The 19,125-nt window shown below is 40.4% G+C and overlaps 4 protein-coding genes across 4 annotated transcripts; 1 reads left to right on the top strand and 3 right to left on the bottom strand.

Moving 5' to 3' along the window:
* Positions 1-160: 160 nt before the first annotated feature.
* Positions 161-5,258, top strand: LOC311496545 (uncharacterized protein; the record flags this gene model as incomplete). The annotated part of the gene is made up of 7 exons (XM_084556432.1): positions 161-443; positions 526-648; positions 747-865; positions 967-981; positions 1,103-1,270; positions 1,830-1,954; positions 2,520-5,258. The coding sequence occupies 7 exons, from the start codon at positions 161-163 to the stop codon at positions 3,877-3,879; spliced, it is 2,193 nt and encodes a 730-aa protein (XP_084412558.1). The 3' UTR covers positions 3,880-5,258.
* Positions 5,259-5,266: 8 nt separating this feature from the next.
* On the bottom strand, positions 5,267-5,605 carry LOC311496544 (CD209 antigen-like protein 2; the record flags this gene model as incomplete). Its single annotated transcript, XM_084556431.1, has 1 exon — positions 5,267-5,605. One exon carries the CDS (start codon positions 5,603-5,605, stop codon positions 5,267-5,269), a length of 339 nt encoding a protein of 112 aa, XP_084412557.1.
* A 2,855-nt stretch (positions 5,606-8,460) lies between these two features.
* On the bottom strand, positions 8,461-12,292 carry LOC311497277 (uncharacterized protein C8orf76-like). Its single transcript, XM_084557518.1, has 8 exons — positions 12,037-12,292; positions 11,244-11,345; positions 10,564-10,707; positions 10,196-10,246; positions 9,978-10,122; positions 9,713-9,842; positions 9,445-9,577; positions 8,461-9,317 (listed from the first exon to the last, which is right to left on the bottom strand). Exons 1-8 carry the CDS (start codon positions 12,139-12,141, stop codon positions 9,156-9,158), a joined length of 972 nt encoding a protein of 323 aa, XP_084413644.1. The 5' UTR covers positions 12,142-12,292; the 3' UTR covers positions 8,461-9,155.
* Positions 12,293-13,003: 711 nt separating this feature from the next.
* LOC311496543 (C-type lectin lectoxin-Lio3-like) lies at positions 13,004-13,342 on the bottom strand (the record flags this gene model as incomplete). The annotated part of the gene is made up of 1 exon (XM_084556430.1): positions 13,004-13,342. One exon carries the CDS (start codon positions 13,340-13,342, stop codon positions 13,004-13,006), a length of 339 nt encoding a protein of 112 aa, XP_084412556.1.
* Positions 13,343-19,125: the final 5,783 nt, after the last annotated feature.

Genomic DNA, 19,125 nt, shown 5'->3' with positions numbered 1-19,125 from the left:
CCACCTATCTGTACCTCAGTCTGTTCAATCAGTAGATCTCTCTTGGGGAAAGTGATCTGCAGAGCTGCTGTAGCTCCTCTGAGGGCATTCAAGACTCAAGCTTTCCCTAACCACAAAATAAGACTTGAATTTACTTCCATCTGCCATGGATGCATGCAACATGGCGTCCATACTGCAGTACAGGAGGTCCAAACCTCTGGGTAAGGTGAGGCGACGGGTTCAAGACGTCCGCATCCCCTCCTCCTCCTCTTGCTTCGACTTAATAGCCACCAGTCCCACGTTGGACTTGAGCCACAACGAGAGCGCTCGGCTTGCGGCGGACTGCCTTCTCAGCCAGGGCTTGGAGGGATACCACCGGGTGTTGAAGGAAGAGGGAGAGGTGGACTTTCTGTCAAAGCTGGAGAAGAGTTACATCCTGGAACACAGGAGGGATGGAAACACAGGTTGTAAATGTTCGTTACATGTCTATAGATAAAATGTCTTCTTTGCAGCCTGCTGGGCTTTACAGTTGTGTGCTTTACACAGGTGGTCCTGGTGCATCAGATGATGATGAAGAGTTGAGGAGCTTATCCGCTAGCTCTCAGAGTCCCACACGGTACCCTGCAGTGTCAATAGACAGTGATCCTACTGTGACAGGTTTGGACCAAGGTAGCCTGAAAATTACTCGAGAAATGCAAATACATCTGTGGGTTTATAAGCAGAGGGTATACATTTTCAGCTTTTCTATAATGTTTTTGTACTTCCAGATGTGAAATCAAGTGACCCTGTCCTGGATGATCCCAGCGTTGAGGTTTTTCTCTCGTCTGACAGCGGGGCAGCTGGCATGAAAGACCTGGTTAGACAGTTCATCAGAAAGGCTAAAATGGTACATATTTGTGTGTTTCCTTGTGCGTGTGTGTGCATGTAGCAAGCGTGCCGTTCTTTACCTGCGAGGGAAACGTGTCAGTACCTGACCCTTTGTGCTGAAATGCCAAATGCACAGTGAGTGCTATCTGTCTGCAGGTTTTTATGAGTCTATCACTTGTGAAGAGTCGAAGTCTTTAGGAACATCTGTGGGTGGATACCGACATCTTTATTAACACTTGTCTGCGTGTGTCTTCAGGCCCTGGCCATAGTGGTGGACAGCTTCACCGACGTAGAGCTGCTGTGCGATCTTCTGGAGGCGAGCAGGAAGAGAAACGTGTCCGTTCATTTGCTGTTGGATCGTCTCAACCTGAGCCTGTTCGTTAGCATGTGGCAGGACGTCAAAATGGACAGCAAAAGCTTCCCCGTGAGTCAGTTCCTCCCCCGCTTTCCATCCGCCACCAGTAGTTCATGCAAGCTCCGTGTTTTCATTTGCACTGGTTACACAAAGGTGATCCAAAGAAGTACCAGAAAAAAAAAAAAACATCATGGCTCTTTCTTGTTTCTCTTTTTACATTGCCAATCATCAAACCAATAATCGTCCTCTCCGTTGCAACATTTGTTCATATATTTGCATAATTTGACATCAACAGAGCACAGTTCTACTTGCCACATGCAAATGCTCTACATGGAAAGATTGTGCGACAAACTGTGGCTGATGTCTCTTGTGTCTCTTTATGTTCTTGCTCTGTTTCACAAGCCGGTTTTTTAATTTTCATATGGTGTTGGTGCACAGGTCCAGTGAAAGAGTCTGCCTCATGTAACTAAAATGGCTCAGCTTGGCCTTCGATGTGCGCCAAATACACGCAATGAAATCAAAATTATTGCCTCACTCCTATTTTATCTGAAATAAAAAGTTTCCCATTTGACTTGCTTTAATTTCTGTCTCTAATTTTTTATTTTTTTGCGACTCTTGTGTTGGATAGAAGTTGTCAGTAAGGAGTGTCTGTGGACAGAACTACTGCGCCAAGACAGGCAAGAAGCTGACGGGTCAGGTTGCAGAGAGTTTTATCATCGTTGACTGGACGGAGGTGCTGACTGGCTCATACAGGTACGCTAGCACAAACCACAACATTAAAAGAAGTAAATATCCTTGACCATCTTGTGACAATACAATGTTCTGCTGGTAAACATTTGGACCAGCCATTTGTGTGGATGTCACTTAGACATGTAGCACCCACCTAGACCAGACCAGGCACCCCCACTCCATAGCAATGACACTCCTTGATGGCAGCAGCCATCCCCAGCAGGATGCAGCCTGACACAAAAGCAGTTTAGGGGCAAACATGAATAACAGCACAAGGTGTTGACCTGACCTCCAAATTCCCTAGATCTCAAACTGATCAAGTATCTGTGGGATGATCAACAGAGACCCCCCACTAACAACATCCTGTTGCCAGACACCACACCCTCAGGAGGCCCATGTCCATTCTCTGATGAGTCACAACTGTCCTGACCTGCACAATATTAGGATTAGGATTGGTCATAATGTTATGCCTGATCGGTGTATGCTGTGTATGTATTCATAAAGCATTCTCATTGTATCCTATGTGTTTTTGATGTTTGATTGTTGTTTTTGGGTAATAATCTAGTTTGTGTGTTTGTGGTCCCCTCAGTTTCTCCTGGCTGTCCTGGCAGGTCCATCGGAGCCTTGCTGTTCTCATAAAGGGCAGCTCAGTCGCACCTTTCCTTGAGGAGTTCCACCGACTCTACTCCTGCTCCAAACCAGTCACTGGATTTGTCTCCTTCATCACTCTGCCACTCACTCTCCACTCCACATCACATGCAGCTCAGAATAATAACACCCGTATCAATAGGCAGAAATCAAACCCGACCAAAACAATGTGCCTGCGGGCCTGGGATGAAAGTGCAGAAAACACTCGGTCAAAAGCCGCAATGACAGTTTTATGCAATCCCCAGAGCCTAGAGATGGAGTGCGGTATAGCAGGAGCAGGCACCGGTTCACCGGCAACACAACCGTATCCTTTGCTTCAACCAGGAACAGAGTGCAGAGTGCAGAGTATTTCTGTGGAAAAGCCAGTGTCCGCAGTGGGAGCTGCCTGCGCCCAGACTGATGTAAGAACAAATGTGGAACATCTGGAAAAGAATCAAAACCAGATCCACGGTCACTCAGACCCTCACAACCAGAGCCACTTCTCACACGTTCAGTCTCAGCTGGGCAGCCTCGCCATCACCACCGCAGATGAAAACAAAGCCAGTGTTCAAGAGCCACACCCTCCGCATGCTGCCTCGGCGACACATGGACAGCACAGGACTCAACGTTATCAATCAGCTCTGGAGAGGAATTCGAATCTTGATCACCCAGATGTGGGCCCTGAAAGACTTTTTTTTCAGCCAAACAATAGAAACATATTGACAAAGCCATCGAGGATCACTGCGGGCTTAAACACAGAAAGAGGACAGTGGAACTACTCACTAAACTTTAAACCAAATGTTGAACTATCATCTGGTAATTTCCTGCAAGCAAATACTAATCTTCAGATCTCTGTGACCCATCTGAGAGGGCACTCGTCTGGACTGCAAAACAAAATCTCCTCTCTCGAAACCAGGAGGCTAGATCAGCCCTTCCTACAGTCGCACCCTAACACAAATCCCACAGGTTCACAGTCAGCATGTGGAGGCATGGGATCTCACCTCTGGCCTCAGTTCCACAGAGATCCATCTCTGTTTCTGACGGGTACAGGAGCCAAGATGCATCTACAGCACCACCACTCCGAGCAGATGAGTCCCCCTCCAGGGCTAAACTGGACTCCCCAAAATCTTCAGGCTGCAAGATTCAGATTTGTGGCTCGGCAGGGCTCCTTCAGCGGCACCCATGGGACGAGACAGGAGACAGGGGGACAGCCAGGATGGAGGTCGTTCCAGAGCGGCATGACTACATCACTTGGAAGGGGCAAGAGCATGACCGACAGACACGCAGCAGGCTTCAGAGGAGTCAATCCGAACAGAACTTAGACCTGACAGAAATGTACAGACTGTGGAGAAATTGACAGACTGTGGACATGCACTCAGGAGCTACAGTTCATAGAAAATGTACGTTTCAACATAAAGCTAATGAAATAATACCTGATCATCAAGTTCATACAAAATGCATGTACAAATTGTTAGTTGTTTTTGGCTTATATGGTATATGGTTTGACCATATGGTATATGGTGGAATATTCAAGGTGATTTTGCAATGCCTGCCTCTCACCCACACTGGGGCTTTCCATTATAAGATAAACTCATCTTCAGCTTGATTTGAATGGGTCAAATTAGACACAACAAATCTCCAAGGAGAACTGTTATCAGGCAGTTAAGGGAAAACGACTGTGTATCTGTTACATGGGTGTGTTGGGGATTTTACTGTCCATGTTAAAAGGAGAGGTCAGGATCCACTTCCAAGTGGAAGCCCTCTCTTTAATGATTAAGGCGCACAAAACGTGAATATATTGATGTTCTGAATAATGATAATGATGTCCACGTTAATTCATAATCCACTGGCAAAAGCTACATTTTAAAGTTTTATTAACAAGTTGAGGCGTAAGTTAGATTTTAGGTAGAACATTAAAAAAATGGACTGTCTTTGTTTCCTGTTTACTGCAAACCAGAGCAGTTCTTCAGTTGAACCGAGACACAAACATTTTAAATTGTGTGACACTGGGATTAACACTTTCACATTTGATTGAAGCATCTTCTTCAGGTTCCAACACAACCTCGTGTGTCACCTTCATTAATATAACGACAATAAACTGTTCAAAGACATCTTAGTTTTTATTTAGACTCAATAAGAACCCATACACGAATAAGTAGCATATCCAAGTCCTAATGGTCTATGTGAGAAGTAACATACTCTGTAAATCCCATTCAAGCTAATATACACACTGAAGGATGCAAATATGACAGTTTTGTATAAACAAATAAGTAGAAGATACACATGGGCAAAGAAATGTCTTTTTAACTGACACTACACTCTTGATTCATTGAACTTTCAAACAAATTACAATTATTTCTGTATTATCAATAAGATTGTTTTGTTAAATCCACAGCCAACAGCAATGTATACACTTTAAAAAAAAAATAAAAAATAAAAAAATTTAGTTTAATTAATATGCAGCAAAAACACATCAGCGAAAGGTAAATAATTCATGTCATATAACCATCATAATACATTATTATCAGTGAGTGAAGTAACTGCAACAAAGAAAAAAATATGTGTTTAAAACAAACAAAAACTAATTTACTTTCACCAGCATTTACTACATTTAAAAAAGCTGCTACTTTGAGCCAGGACCCCTCACATATGATATATAGTATATTAGAGAGAAGTCCACTACTCAATGAGCAAAGCTAAACAAGCCTTTTACTCTGCACAGATGAAATTATACGTTTCATAGTCAGACTTCTTGTACCAGTAGTGATTTTCTTCTGTGTCCATGACAGCACTCATGTCACAGTCTTCTATTTCTTTCTCTCCTGGGCCCCAGCATTCAAATGATACAACATGATCATCGACCCAGAACCACAAATCCAGGATGCAGCTGTAGTGAAGACCCAGCCATACAAAGGGACTGTCAGCCTTTCTGGCCTCCAACTCAACCCAGCCCTGGGTCTCTTCATCGAGGATGGACACCAGATCCATGTTTAAGTCTCTGCAGTAGTACAGGGCTTCTTCCCAGGTTCTGTTCTCTTTGACCAGCATCAAGCCTTGAGTAAAGAGAGACATCTAATAAGCTGAACATTGACAATTACTTCGAAAAATACATTTTAAAACTACACCTGATTATATGGTGTATAATTTGCAAGATTCCTCAAACATACGTTCTAGTCCTAAGGTTTTAGAGAATAAAAAAAGAATTGATCATGAATCAAATCATGTATAAAACATTGTGACCATTTGGTGATGAAAAATAATAAAGAGTTGTCAGTGTGAATATTTGCTCCTCTATGAGTGGCGTCGTCTAACATGTTGTATTAATAAAGCACATCTGCTATTAAACATACGGTGGATTGTAATCTGCAATAGAGACATTTTCTGTAAATTTGTTTATGAACTGACCAGTTACCTGAGAACATTTTATCTTACCATTTGATTTTTGTGTACCGTAGATCTTCACCTCACACAAAATTACAAAAAAAGTTCTTTCTAAGCGTACGGTCACATAGCGCCCAGATATTGGTCCATTGTCACATTTAAATGTTAGATTTTTTCCGCTGGTGGTCTCAGTAATAGTTGTACACCTGGACAGAAGAAAGAGAGAGAAACAGATTGGACTGTGAGAAATAGTTCTGTTTCCAGCTCTGTTTGATTAAGTATCAACAGAAGACAGAATTCCCCACACCCACAAATACAGCATAATGTTGTTGAGTAAAGTTAGCTGCAACTGTCTGAGAGCAGACTTTTAAAAAAAGTTTAAAACTGATATTTAGTGGTACTGAATGCAGGTCTCCTGAGTACTGTCTGCCTATATATATCCTTCTCCCTTATTACCACATATCACACTCATATCAGAATGTCTTATCTTACTGAATATAATTAATACAGGACGTATTATAATAGTTTGTTTGTTTTTACAAATAATAATCCTATAAATAAATAAAGGATAAATCACAAAGCAGCACTAGACTATCATAAAAGGTTGTACTATGGTTCATAGTAGAGTGAAGGCATTACACTTTGTGGTGGGAAAAATTTCCATCAGATGAGTTCCCAATGAGGATCCGAGCATTCGTTAGGTCAATATTGTGATGATTAGTGTTGTTGATGTTGATACAGGAAATTTCATATAGACCCAGTAAATCCATTGTCCACCAGGAGTTGGGCTTCTTTTCAGTGTGAGAACAATTATCATATATCCCATCAATAGCTCTGTCAGAATTGAGATAGGTTGAAGACTGATTTGTTTTTCCTCCCTGTATCAGTTTTCCTGCTTTGCAGCTAGCTGTAGCAGAAAACAGAAAATAGTTCACTTCATAATATTGACCCATATACATCTTCAGCAGCAATGCTGTTATACTTTATGACATGACTCAAGAGAGATGAAACAGAGTAGAGCAAATAAATGCATTTAACTCTACCTCCTTGGTCCTGAGCAGACCTCCCTGTGAAATGTGAAGTGTCAGAGAATTACATCAGAATTTCTTTTATCATTCTTGTCACATACATGCTAATCGTATTATTTTGTCAATCATTTACTTTCTCACATTCACATTTGACTCTGTGCATCCGTGAATCAAAGGAGCAACTTACCAATCAAACAGAAGAACAGCAGAGTCCACAGCATCTTTGCTTTGAAAGAGAAGAAACTGCAGTAACTGTTGACTAGATGCTCGACACAAATGACCACAGACCAATGACTGGAAATCAGAAAGGCTTTGAACAAATGTCTCCCCTCTATCTCAAAGCACCAAAAACTGACAATCCAGGTGGTGCTCAGCTACCTCTAGATCCACCAGTTTTAAAATGAACCCCTCTCCTTGACAAAGCCACATTTATTTCCCTTCCTCCACAGCTTCCCACATTGAAACACACTAACGTTATTCATTCTTGTTTCTGCTCAGGTTCTTTTCATTAGTCAAAGCAGCTCAAGAGTATTTGCATCTGTCAGCACGTTATATCCACAAAGCTCACAAATACAGTTTCAACACATATAAGTATATTTGATATATTTATATTTGAAATTTGCATCACCAACTGGAGGCTGGTTGTGTAATGAGCCATTTTATTGTGGAACATCGTCCCAGCCCCTGAATAAACTACTGTTGTTTTTATGTTTTTAGTGAGAAGTTCAAAAGACAGACATTTGTTAGACTGAAGGAATAAAAATAACAATTCCAGTAAGTATGTTTCAAAGCCAACAGAGTAATCATTCATTAAATAACTAATAAGTAGCTACGTTGTTAAATAAAACTGAGTCAAATATAAAGTAAGGTTTATTTAAAGCAAAACATGTAAAATGCCTCTCACAAGTGAACATCTTCCGATCAAAGTTTGTTGGGTTTCCTCCTGAAAGAAGTATGAAACTAAACAACTTTGTGAGTGTGTTACCTCACCTCAGTGAGAGCCTGCAGTGTTGTTTCTTTGGGATTCTTGTGAATGTCTCTGGCCTGGATTTGTGTGTTTCCTTTGGAGCTCCATACTACATCTGTTGTCATGATCTCATCAACCTGCCCAGTCTTCATGGCCTCCTGCAGTTATCCACTCCTACCTGAATGAACAATTCTCCAACCTGCCTATGATTCCTCTTATATTCTTAACCTGTCATGTAACATCATCAGCTATGTGTTGTATTTGTATCATCATCAGATTCTACATGTACGCTTTAGACAGACGTATGTTTATCTTGATTTCCTGCGGTTCTCTGCTCTCTTTTCTGTCTCTACCCGACTGGCCTTTGGCAGATGGGTCCCTCCATATGAGCTGGGTTCTGCTCAAGGTGTCTTCCTGTTAAAAGGGAGTTTTCCTTGCCAGTATCGCCTTCAGTAAATGTAAATAATCATGAAAATAAAGAAAAACCAGTAAATGAGAAGATGTGTCCAAACTTTTGACCAATAGTGTATAGACTAAACTACTGTTCTGTTTAATTCCATGACTTGTTTTGAAGATGATGAAATGGTGCATTATGGAAATAAGGCTACTGATACACTCTCTATATTTGCTGTTAACAACATAGAAACATTCAAATACAGGGAAGTAAAGCAGTGAATAAACAGACTGGGAAAATTTTTCATTTTAATTTCCTGAAGGCCATGAATCGAGTGTTTCTGTGGAATGCCTCCAACGTTGCTGGTGATTTTTCAGTAATACCTGGTGACTGGACTTAGAAAGACTGAGCTGAATGACTTTAAATACCTGATAGTTCCCTTGTCCCTAGTATAAAATATAAATCTTTCCAAGATCAAGCGAGAAATCAAGCCACAGCCTCAATAACAGCTGAGGTTTCACAGACAAAGAATAACACAGGTTGGGACTGTCATTTTTGACTAGAGCCACTGTATAAACAAAAAAAAAAAAAAAAACACAGGTCAGTCAGTTTTACTCCCAGAACTCCATCTAGTGGTCAGTCTGGGTAAGGGGTACCGGATTATGGTAGATTTAACAGACTGAGTTCACAGTTTATGCTTTAAAAAATGTGGATCTAAAAACCACGTATATGTCAGTTAAAATCAGGAGTGATCTTTTAAAATGGCTAAAAGAACATTTATTAAGGTAAAGCATACACTTAGGTCACTGAACATTCAACAGAGGAGCATCAGGACTTGTATCTGTGTGTCCCGTCAGTCTCCAACATGTCTGTCAGTAAGATCTTGTTCCACCAGCGCTCTCTGAAGCTCTGCAAACACACACTGGTCAGACTCTCTCCGTCCTGGTAGTCCTCCCTCATCTTCTCTGGGATCAAGTCCTCGGACATCACCTGAGAAGAGGGAGGGGAGTGTGTAACAATATTACACTTTAACTCTGCATCCACATGTAACTACCTGTAATTCAGGTCTAGGAGCAGCATGTCTGCACTGAACAAGTGTGTGAGTGTGTTACCTCACCTCAGTGAGAGCCTGCAGCGTTGTTTCTTTGGGATTTAGCCGCTGCAGCGCATCTTCTGACATCTGTAGTACGCTTTCACTGCGCTGCAACACAAAGGAGGACTGCTGCTGCCGAAAGATTCTCACCAGGAGTCTGTGGGAAGAAAAAGAGACGAGGAGGCATGAGGACATAATGATTTACTAAGTGTAGGCCTGTGGATGTGCATGAGATTTTAATCCAACTGCTTCTAGGAAACTGGTCAACAGTATCCAAACACAGTGGCTGTACCTCGTCCTGATGAAACAGGCGCAAGCTTTGAGATGAATCCTGTCCTCACTGAGCTCTGCTGCCTCCTCCTGCTGCTCCTCATTCGCCCCATCCTCCTGATCTGTTTTACATCTCGTGGCAGAACAGGATCCTAATAACATACCAGAGTTAATTAAACACGGCAGTGAAACAAAAATAAAACAAAGATCAACAATTCACCTGCATAATTAACATCTTTAGAGCAGCTATGGGTGTTAAGTGAGACAGGAAGTGAAGTTAACGTTACCTGAGGTCCTGTCATTCTCCAGCAGCTGCAAACACGTCTGTCCCAGGCTGAACCAGTGCCAGGGGTTGAACGGTAGCAGGCTACACAGCTGCTGCAGACACCACGTCTTCGATCCTGCGGCTCCAAAATGCTCGTAGATGCTGACCTTTAGGAGAAGTTTAAATCAGTTTGAATACAACAGAATGACTTCATCCTTGTGTGTTCTGGCTAACGCTGACCTTAAGCAGCAGGAGGCTGGTCAGGTGACCGGTGTTGGAGGCTTCTTTGCTCTGGAAAAAAAGATTATGCAGATGTTATCAATTTAAGCTTTTAGACTGATGTCTTTACATCGCTTTAGTTTATTTTAAAATCCAAAAAATTCTACAAATTTCCCTTTGTTAGCTCATAAGTTTCAAAGAAATTAAAACTTATCCAGCTACTGTATACTAGTGATTTTCTTTACCAAAATTATTTAAAGTAAGAACTTGTAAAATGTCTTACTGAATCAATGTGACATACAGTATAAAGAATATGACAGCTCCAGGTAGTTGTATCACTTGTATGGGTCACTGTTCAGCACTGAATTTGAAATCAGGGAAACAGTTACCAGCAAATCAGTCAAGTCCAGTGCCCTGTCTCTCTGTCCCAGTTTGGTGCAGCATCGGGCCATTCCCTCCAGTACATCTCGTCTGATGCTCAGGTTGTTGTCGGCGATCCACTGCAGGCAGCTGCTGTACGCCTCCAAGGCTTTCTGAACCACACACACCACAAGAACAGAAACAGACGCTTTCAAATCATGAGAGTAGAAGGTGGGCTGTCAAAATAAAGCAGATTTGGGATTTCATTCCTTCAGTCTGGTTCCCTCAAGTCTATAAATGTGTTTAAATGTCTGCTCAGAAGTTTTTTTTAAAGCAGTCAGGGAAATGTTACTGTTGAGCAACATGCTGCTAATTAAAGTTAACTTAAATTATATTTGTGTTCTTTTGGATGAAATATATAGACTAAACTACTTTCCTGTTTAACACCATGACTTGTTGTTTTGAAGATGATGAAATGGTGCATTATAGCAACAAGGCTACTGAAACACTACCTGTATTTGTTGTTAACAACATAGAAACATTCAAATACAGGGAAATATAGCAGTGAATAAACAGACTGGGAAAATGTAAATTCCTGAAGGCCATGAACTCAGAGTGTTTCTGTGGAATGCCTCCAACGTTGCTGGTGATTTTTCAGTAATACCTGCTGACTGGACTTAGAAAGACTGAGCTGAATGACTTTAATTACCTGATAGTTCCCTTGTCTAACGGCCAAGTCTCCTCTAAACTTGTAGACTTTCTGCTTCTCCAAAGAATCGTCAGTATCCAGAGCAGCACTCTCACAAAACCACTGCAGACAGAAACACATCACGGAGCAGCTTCAGCCAGCTGACATTTCTTCACTTGTACACTATTTATTTACATGGATGTCCTTAAATATGCTCATCTAGACAGCGTTTCTCCACACGTTGTGAAAACATTGTATAAACACTAGTGACCCAGATTCAGTAGAAGTTAGACATGCATCACACTACCTAACCATGTTTTTCAGATAATGATGTATGTGTCAGATCAAGAGCTGTTCCAAGACCTCTCCATACTTTTTCCTCCTCTGTTATTGTGGTTGATCTCAGTTTCATCTGATCAGATAATGTCGTTGCAGAACAGGTCTGACTTTGTTTTAGATTATTTTTGGGGCAGGCTAAACTCTAACCTGCTTAATGGATAAATAAATAATGAAGGAATATCTCACACCTAACCATGAAGCACCTTGCCCTCAGTTTAAAGACGAGTTTGTATTTATTATATAAATGCAACTTGAGATTGTTTTTAAACATGCGTCAGTGTCTAAAAACATATGAACATAACTACTGTTTGTATTTGTAGTTCAAGAGAAATACAATTAGCGGTAACTAGCTTGCTAGCTAAAGATAACGGCGTCTTTATTTCACTAGCTTTTTTACCGTGAAACAACCTTTCAGACTGTCACATTTGCAGCGTTTTCCCGTGACACAATCCACCTCTGTAAGTAAGAGATTTACCTCAGGTTCACACACTTTGGCGTTGTAAGAGGACAGAGACACACACACTCGGTCTCTGGCCTCCGAAAACACGGAGTCGTCAAACGTGCTACCTAATATCTCCATCCGGAACCGGAAAAAAAAAATATATAATTAGTTCAACATTTATTCGCGAAAATTAATCCTGAACTCCACAGTTTCCAAACGGACTACACAACTCCAGCTCCACTTGTTTGTTTACATCCTCGTGGTCTCTCGGTCCTTCAGTGTAAACTGCGCGACTAATGCAGCGTCCAATAACTATCGTTCCGGACAGATAGTTTCCGACAGACGAAGGGAGAGATATTGATGCGACACAACTTCGTGTGTCACCTTCATTAATATAACGACAATAAACTGTTCAAACACATCTTAGCTTTTATTTGGACTCGATAAGAACCAATACACGAATAAGTAGCATTTACATATATCTCCATACTTTTCCATATAAGTCCTAAATAACACACTCAAATCCCATTCAAGCTAAACACGTTGAAGGATGAAAATATAACTGTTTTGTATTTAAACCAAATGACACTGCATCCTGAATTCATTAAAATTTTAAACAAATTACAACTATTTCTGTATTATCAGAGAGAGAGTTTTGTTTTTGATAGCAGAATTAAAATAAACCAAAATAAAAACACAGCCAACAGCCAAGAATACAATTTCAACAAAATAATTGAAATGAATATGCAGCAAAAACACATCAGCACAAAGTAAATAATTCATGTCACACAACCATCATAATGCATTAGTATCAGTGAGTGAAGTAACTGCAACAAAGAAAAAAACTACAACCTGTTAGAAACAAACAAAAACTAATTTAATTTCGCCAGCATTTACTACATTTAAAAAAGCTGCTACTCTGGGCCTGGACCCCTCACATATGATATATAGTATATTAGAGGGAAGTCCACTTCTCAGTAAGCAAAGCCAGACAAGCCTTTTACTCTGCACAGATGAAATTATATGAATCATAGTCAGACTTCTTGAACCAATGGTGATTTTCGTTTGTGTCCATGACAACACTCATGTCACAGTCTTCTATTTCTTTCTCTCCTGGACCCCAGTGTTTAAATGATACAACATGATCATCGACCCAGAACCAGAAATCTAGGGTGCAGGTGTAGTGAAGACCCAGCCATACAAAGGGACTGTCAGCATTTCTGGCCTCCAACTCAACCCAGCCCTGGGTCTCTTCATCGAGGATGGACACCAGATCCATGTTTGAGTCTCTGCAGTAGTACAGGGCTTCTTCCCAGGTTCTGTTCTCTTTGACCAGCATCAAGCCTTGAGTAAAGAGAGACATCTAATAAGATGAACATTGACAATTAAGTAGAAAAATAAATTTTAAAACTACACGCGATTATATGGTGTATAATTTGCAAGATTCCTCAAACATACGTTCTAGTCCTAAGGTTTTAGAGAATAGAAAAAATAATCGATCATGAATCAAATCATGTATAAAACCTCGTGGCCATTTGGGGAGGAAAAGTAATAAAGAGTTGTCAGTGTGAATGTTTGCTCCTCTATGAGTGTCGTCGTCTAACATGTTGTATTAATTCATAAACACACACAGTGTCTCACTGATATCACACTATGCAGAGCAGTAGAACTGGTTCAAGGTGTAAATGGAAGCTCTGATGATATCCAAGCTAGGTTCAGTGCTGGAGGGAACGCTCATTAGTAGTTAGATTAGATTTAGCTTTTTCTCTGGTTGATTATTAATACAAGTTAAAGTGGATCTGTCCAACTGCAAACTGAATACGACATTCTGCTCTAATATTTAACATTTATTCAAAGCTACATTTATCTTTTTCCTTGTTTCCTACAACTATCAGCTCAGTGAATGCAATGTGTCAGAAAGGCTGTGCTTAGCTCCAGCCCAAATATGAACTTAAAGTGTTCAAATTATACGTGGCAACCATAGATTAGACTCTGTAGTTAACTATTAACTGCTTTTAAACATACGGTGGACTGTAATCTGCAATAGAGACATTTTCTGCAAGTTTGTTTATTAACTGACCAGTTACCTGAGAACATTTTATCTTACCATTTGTTTTTTTTGTACCGTGGATCTTCACCTCACACAACACTACAAAATCTTTTCTTTCTAAGTGTACGGTCACATAGCGCCCAGATATTGGTCCATTGTCACATGTAAATGTTAGATTTTGTCCTTTGGTGTTGTCTTTAATAGTTGTACACCTGGATGGGTGAAAGAAAGAGAGAGAAACAGATTGGACTGTGAGAAATAGTTCTGTTTCCAGCTCTGTTTGATTAAGTATCAATAGAAGACAGAATTCCCCACACCCACAAATACAGCATAATGTTGTTGAGTAAAGTTAGCTGCAACTGTCTGAGAGCAGACTTTTAAAAAAAGTTTAAAACTGATATTTAGTGGTACTGAATGCAGTTCTCCTGAGTACTGTCTGCCTGTATATATCCTTCTCCCTTATTACCACATATCACACTCATATCAGAATGTCTTATCTTACTGAATATAATTAATACAGGACGTATTGTAATCGTTTGTTTTTACAAATTATAATCTCAGAAATAAATAAAGGATAAATCACAAGCAGCACTAGACTATCGTAAAAGGCTGTACTATGGTTCATAGTAGAGTGAAGGCATTACACTTTGTGGTGGGAAAAAATTCCATCAGATGAGTTCCCAATGAGGATCCAAGCATTCGTTAGGTCAATATTGTGATGAATAGTGTTGTTGATGTTGATACAGGAAATTTCATATAGACCCAGTAAATCCATTGTCCACCAGGAGTTGGTCTGGTTTTCGGTGTGAGAACAATTATCATATATCCCATCAATAGCTCTGTCAGAATTGAGATGGGTGTAGGTTGAAGACTGATTTGTTTTTCCTCCCTGTATCAGTTCTCCTGTTTTGCAGCTAGCTGTAGCAGAAAACAGAAAATAGTTCACTTCATGATATTGACCCATATACATCTTCAGCAGCAATGCTGTTATACTTTATGACATGACTCAAGAGAGATCAAACAGAGTAGAGCAAAGAAATGCATTTAACTCTACCTCCTTGGTCCTGAGCAGACCTCCCTGTGAAATGTGAAGTGTCAGAGAATTACATCAGAATTTCTTTTATCATTCTTGTCACGTACATGCTAATCGTATTATTTTGTCAATCATTTACTTTCTCACGTTCACATTTGACTCTGTGCATCCGTGAATCAAAGGAGCAACTTACCAATCAAACAGAAGAACAGCAGAGTCCACAGCATCTTTGCTTTGAAAGAGAAGAAACTGCAGTAACTGTTGACTAGATGCTCGACACAAATGACCACAGACCAGTGACTGGAAATCACAAAGGCTTTGAACAAATGTCTCCCCTCTATCTCAAAGCAGCAAAAACTGACAATCCAGGTGGTGCTCAGCTACCTCTAGATCCACCAGTTTTAAAATGAACCCCTCTCCTTGACAAAGCCACATTTATTTCTCTTCCTCCACAGCTTCCCACATTGAAACACACTAACATTATTCATTCTTGTTTCTGCTCAGGTTGTTTTCATTAGTCAAAGCACGTCAAGAGTATTTGCATCTGTCAGCACATTATATCCACAAAGCTCACAAATACAGTTTCAACACGTAGACGTGCAATTTGAAATTTACTTCACCACTGGAGGCTGGTTGTGTAATGAGCAACTTTATTGCTGGATCCTTTTAAGATCAAGCTAGAAATCAAGACAGATCAATAACAGCTGGGGTTTTAAATTAACATTGCACAAATTGTCAGTCTCACAGCTGGTAGCTACAAGCTGAAGATTGCAGGGGACGCAAAGAATTATTTTGTAGCTTTCTGAAGCGATACTGCATGAGTGATCACACATACATACTGTGTTCAATCAATGCTTATGCCAGATACTTTCAGTTTCCAACACACTTCAGGATGTGCACTGTAAATGTTAGTTTCACAGATAAAGAATAACACTGGTTGGGACTTTCGTCTTTGAATAGATCTACTACAAAAAAAAACACAAGTCAGTTTTACTCCCAGATCTCTATCTAGTGGTCAGTCTGGGTAAGGCGTACTGGATCATGGTGGATTTAACAGACTGAGTTCACAGCTTATGCTCAGTGGCGGCTCCAGAGATTTTCTGTTGCAGGTGCTATGGGGGTGCTCAACACTTAAGAAGAGGTGCTTTACATTTTGGTGCGTTTCATTATGGAGGTCACATCGGACCACCCTTGGTATACACACACACGTACACGCCCACATTAACTATAGCCTACTATACATATATACCAATATATGTAAAAGTATTCAACACAAGTAGGGTTGCCAACTCCCTGAAAAATAAATAAGGGAAACGTCATTGTCAGGGCCGGCCGACCCGGTTGCCTTCACCCATGCTGGCGTGGTAAAAAATTTTAGCCCTTATTTTGTGACTGTGAAATTATATTTTAACTATTTCACTTATTCACTTATCTTATAATCTTGTTAATATTGTGTATACTTATTTTTATTTTTATTGCTGATTTTAGCTTTTGTTATATTTATGTATGGTTGAATGCCTGTACATTGCTGCTGCAACTGAGAAATTTCCTAGTTTGGGATTAATAAAGAAACTATCTATCTATCTATCTACTATCTATTTGACTCGAACCCGAATTTAATTAGATGCATATTTCTGAGTGATATGAACACATGGAAAACCAATTATTATTCAACAATTTATTTTTAAAATAAAATAAAATAAATATCTTTCTTAAACAGAAACCTGTCCTGCTGAACTTAAAACTGTATAAATTAATATAAAACAATTGTTGTCTTTCGGTATCTTCTTCTCAAGCGACAGTACCTCGACCAATGAGATGAGCGGTATTCAAGCTGTCATCTCATTGGTCACAGAGCAGGAGACGGCCTGGGAATAAGTTTACCGTAAATGTTCACGTAAAGCGCCCTGTTATTCATTCATTCCATTGACTTTTTACAGACTATTTTTGATTCTCACGGTAATACGGGACAAAGTGCGTCCCGTTTCAGCTCAATACGGGACGTGTACCCTACTTTTGTTTCTAAATACGGAACGATTCCGTTTTTCAAGGAACGGTTGGCAACCCTAAACACAATGACTATAGATACAACATACATGAGCCTGCCAATGTAAACCCACTGTTTCACACAATTCTGTCACAGTCGAGTCCTGAATACAACGGAGCAGCAAACAGCAGCAACAGAAGGCAACACTGTGCACGCTTCGGCCTAAAATGCTCCGATCACGAACTCACACAGCCAGTTACCAACACTAGTCTAATGATGAATAATTGCTAATATCACCTGCTGCACAAACCGTAACGAGGTTCACCGCTCGCTGAGCCCATTGGCCAAAGAAGATCACCTGTTTGGGCCGCTTTTATTTTTTTAGACTAAAATATTATTTTATTATTATTTAATTCACATTTTTAAACCACATGAAAAAGACTATTCAAATATGACATTAAAATATAAATATAAAAAAATCACAGACATTTTATAGGGGGAGCTACAGCACCACCGAGCTCCTCCCTGGCGCTGCCACAGCTTATGCTTTAAAAGACGTGGATCTAAAAACCACATATATGTCAGTTAAAATCAGGAGTGATCTTTTAAAATGGCTAAAAGAACATTTATTAAGGCAAAGCATACACTTAGATCACTGAACATTCAACAGAGGAGCATCAGGACTTGTATCTGTGTCATCAGTCTCCAACATGTCTGTCAGTAAGATCTTGTTCCACCAGCGCTCTCTGAAGCTCTGCAAACACACACTGGTCAGACTCTCTCCGTCCTGGTAGTCCTTCCTCTTCTTCTCTGGGATCAAGTCCTCTGACATCACCTGAGAAGAGGGAGGGGAGTGTGTAACAATATTACACTTTAACTCTGCGCCAAATCTGCTTCCACATGAAACTGCCTGTAATTCAGGCCTTGGAGCAGCATGTCTGCACTAAACAAGTGTGTGAGTGTGTTACCTCACCTCAGTGAGAGCCTGCAGTGTTGTTTCTTTGAGATTCTTGTGAATGGCCTGGACTTGTGTGTTTCCTGTGGAGCTCCATACTACATCTGTTGTCATGATCTCATCAACCTGCCCAGTCTTCATGGCCTCCTGCAGTTATCCACTCCTACCTGAATGAACAATTCTCCAACTTCCCTATGATTTCTCTCATATTCTTAACCTGTCATGTAACATCATCAGCTATGTGTTGTATTTGTATCATCATCAGATTCTACATGTACGATTTAGACAGATGTATGTTTATCTCATTTTCCTGCTGTCCTCTGCTCTCTTTTCTGTCTCTACCCGGCTGACCTTAGGCAGATGGGTCCCTCCATATGAGCTGGGATCTGCTCAAGGTTTCTTCCTGTTGAAGGGGAGTTTTTCCTTACCACTGTCACCTTCAGCCTGGTTTCAGACCAGATGTGATAAAGCGTCTTGAGACAATTTGTATTCTTATTGATGCTATATAAATAAAATTGAATTGAATTGGATTTAGCTGCTGCAGCGCATCTTCTGACATCTGTAGTACACTTTCACTGCGCTGCAACACAAAGGAGGACTGCTGCTGCTGAAGCAGTAATCGAAGCAAAGCAAATCCATATGTGTTCATTCGTAGTTTTGATGCCTTCAGTGAGAATCTACAATGTAAATTATCATGAAAATAAAGAAAAACCATTAAATAAAAGGTGTGTCCAAACTTTTGACTGGTAGTGTATAGACTAAACTACTTTTGTGTTTAATACCATGACATGTTGTTCTGAAGATGATGAAATGGTGCATTATGGAAATAAGGCTACTGATAGCCTACGATCTCTGTTGTTAATGTAGCCTAACAGATTATTTCGTATGACATGGAAAGTGTCCCTCTGAGTTGCCGTAGGGCTGATGTTCAGGTGTGGAATATTGTGGGTGCGTCTCACAGGTGGTTCAAGAGAAGAGTTCGGAGTAAACGGGAATACCGAGTGACGGTGGAAAAATACGCTCAGGTCTCCGGTCTCGTTTATTGTTTTATTAATAACTGCTGTATAGGCGAACCCAGGACGCTCGGCTACATTGGT

Source organism: Chelon labrosus (assembly GCF_963514085.1).
Source record: "Chelon labrosus genome assembly, chromosome: 12".
Lineage (NCBI taxonomy): Eukaryota > Metazoa > Chordata > Actinopteri > Mugiliformes > Mugilidae > Chelon > Chelon labrosus.
The sequence above is the reverse complement of the archived record's forward strand: the minus strand, read 5'-3'. Positions and strand labels throughout refer to the sequence as shown.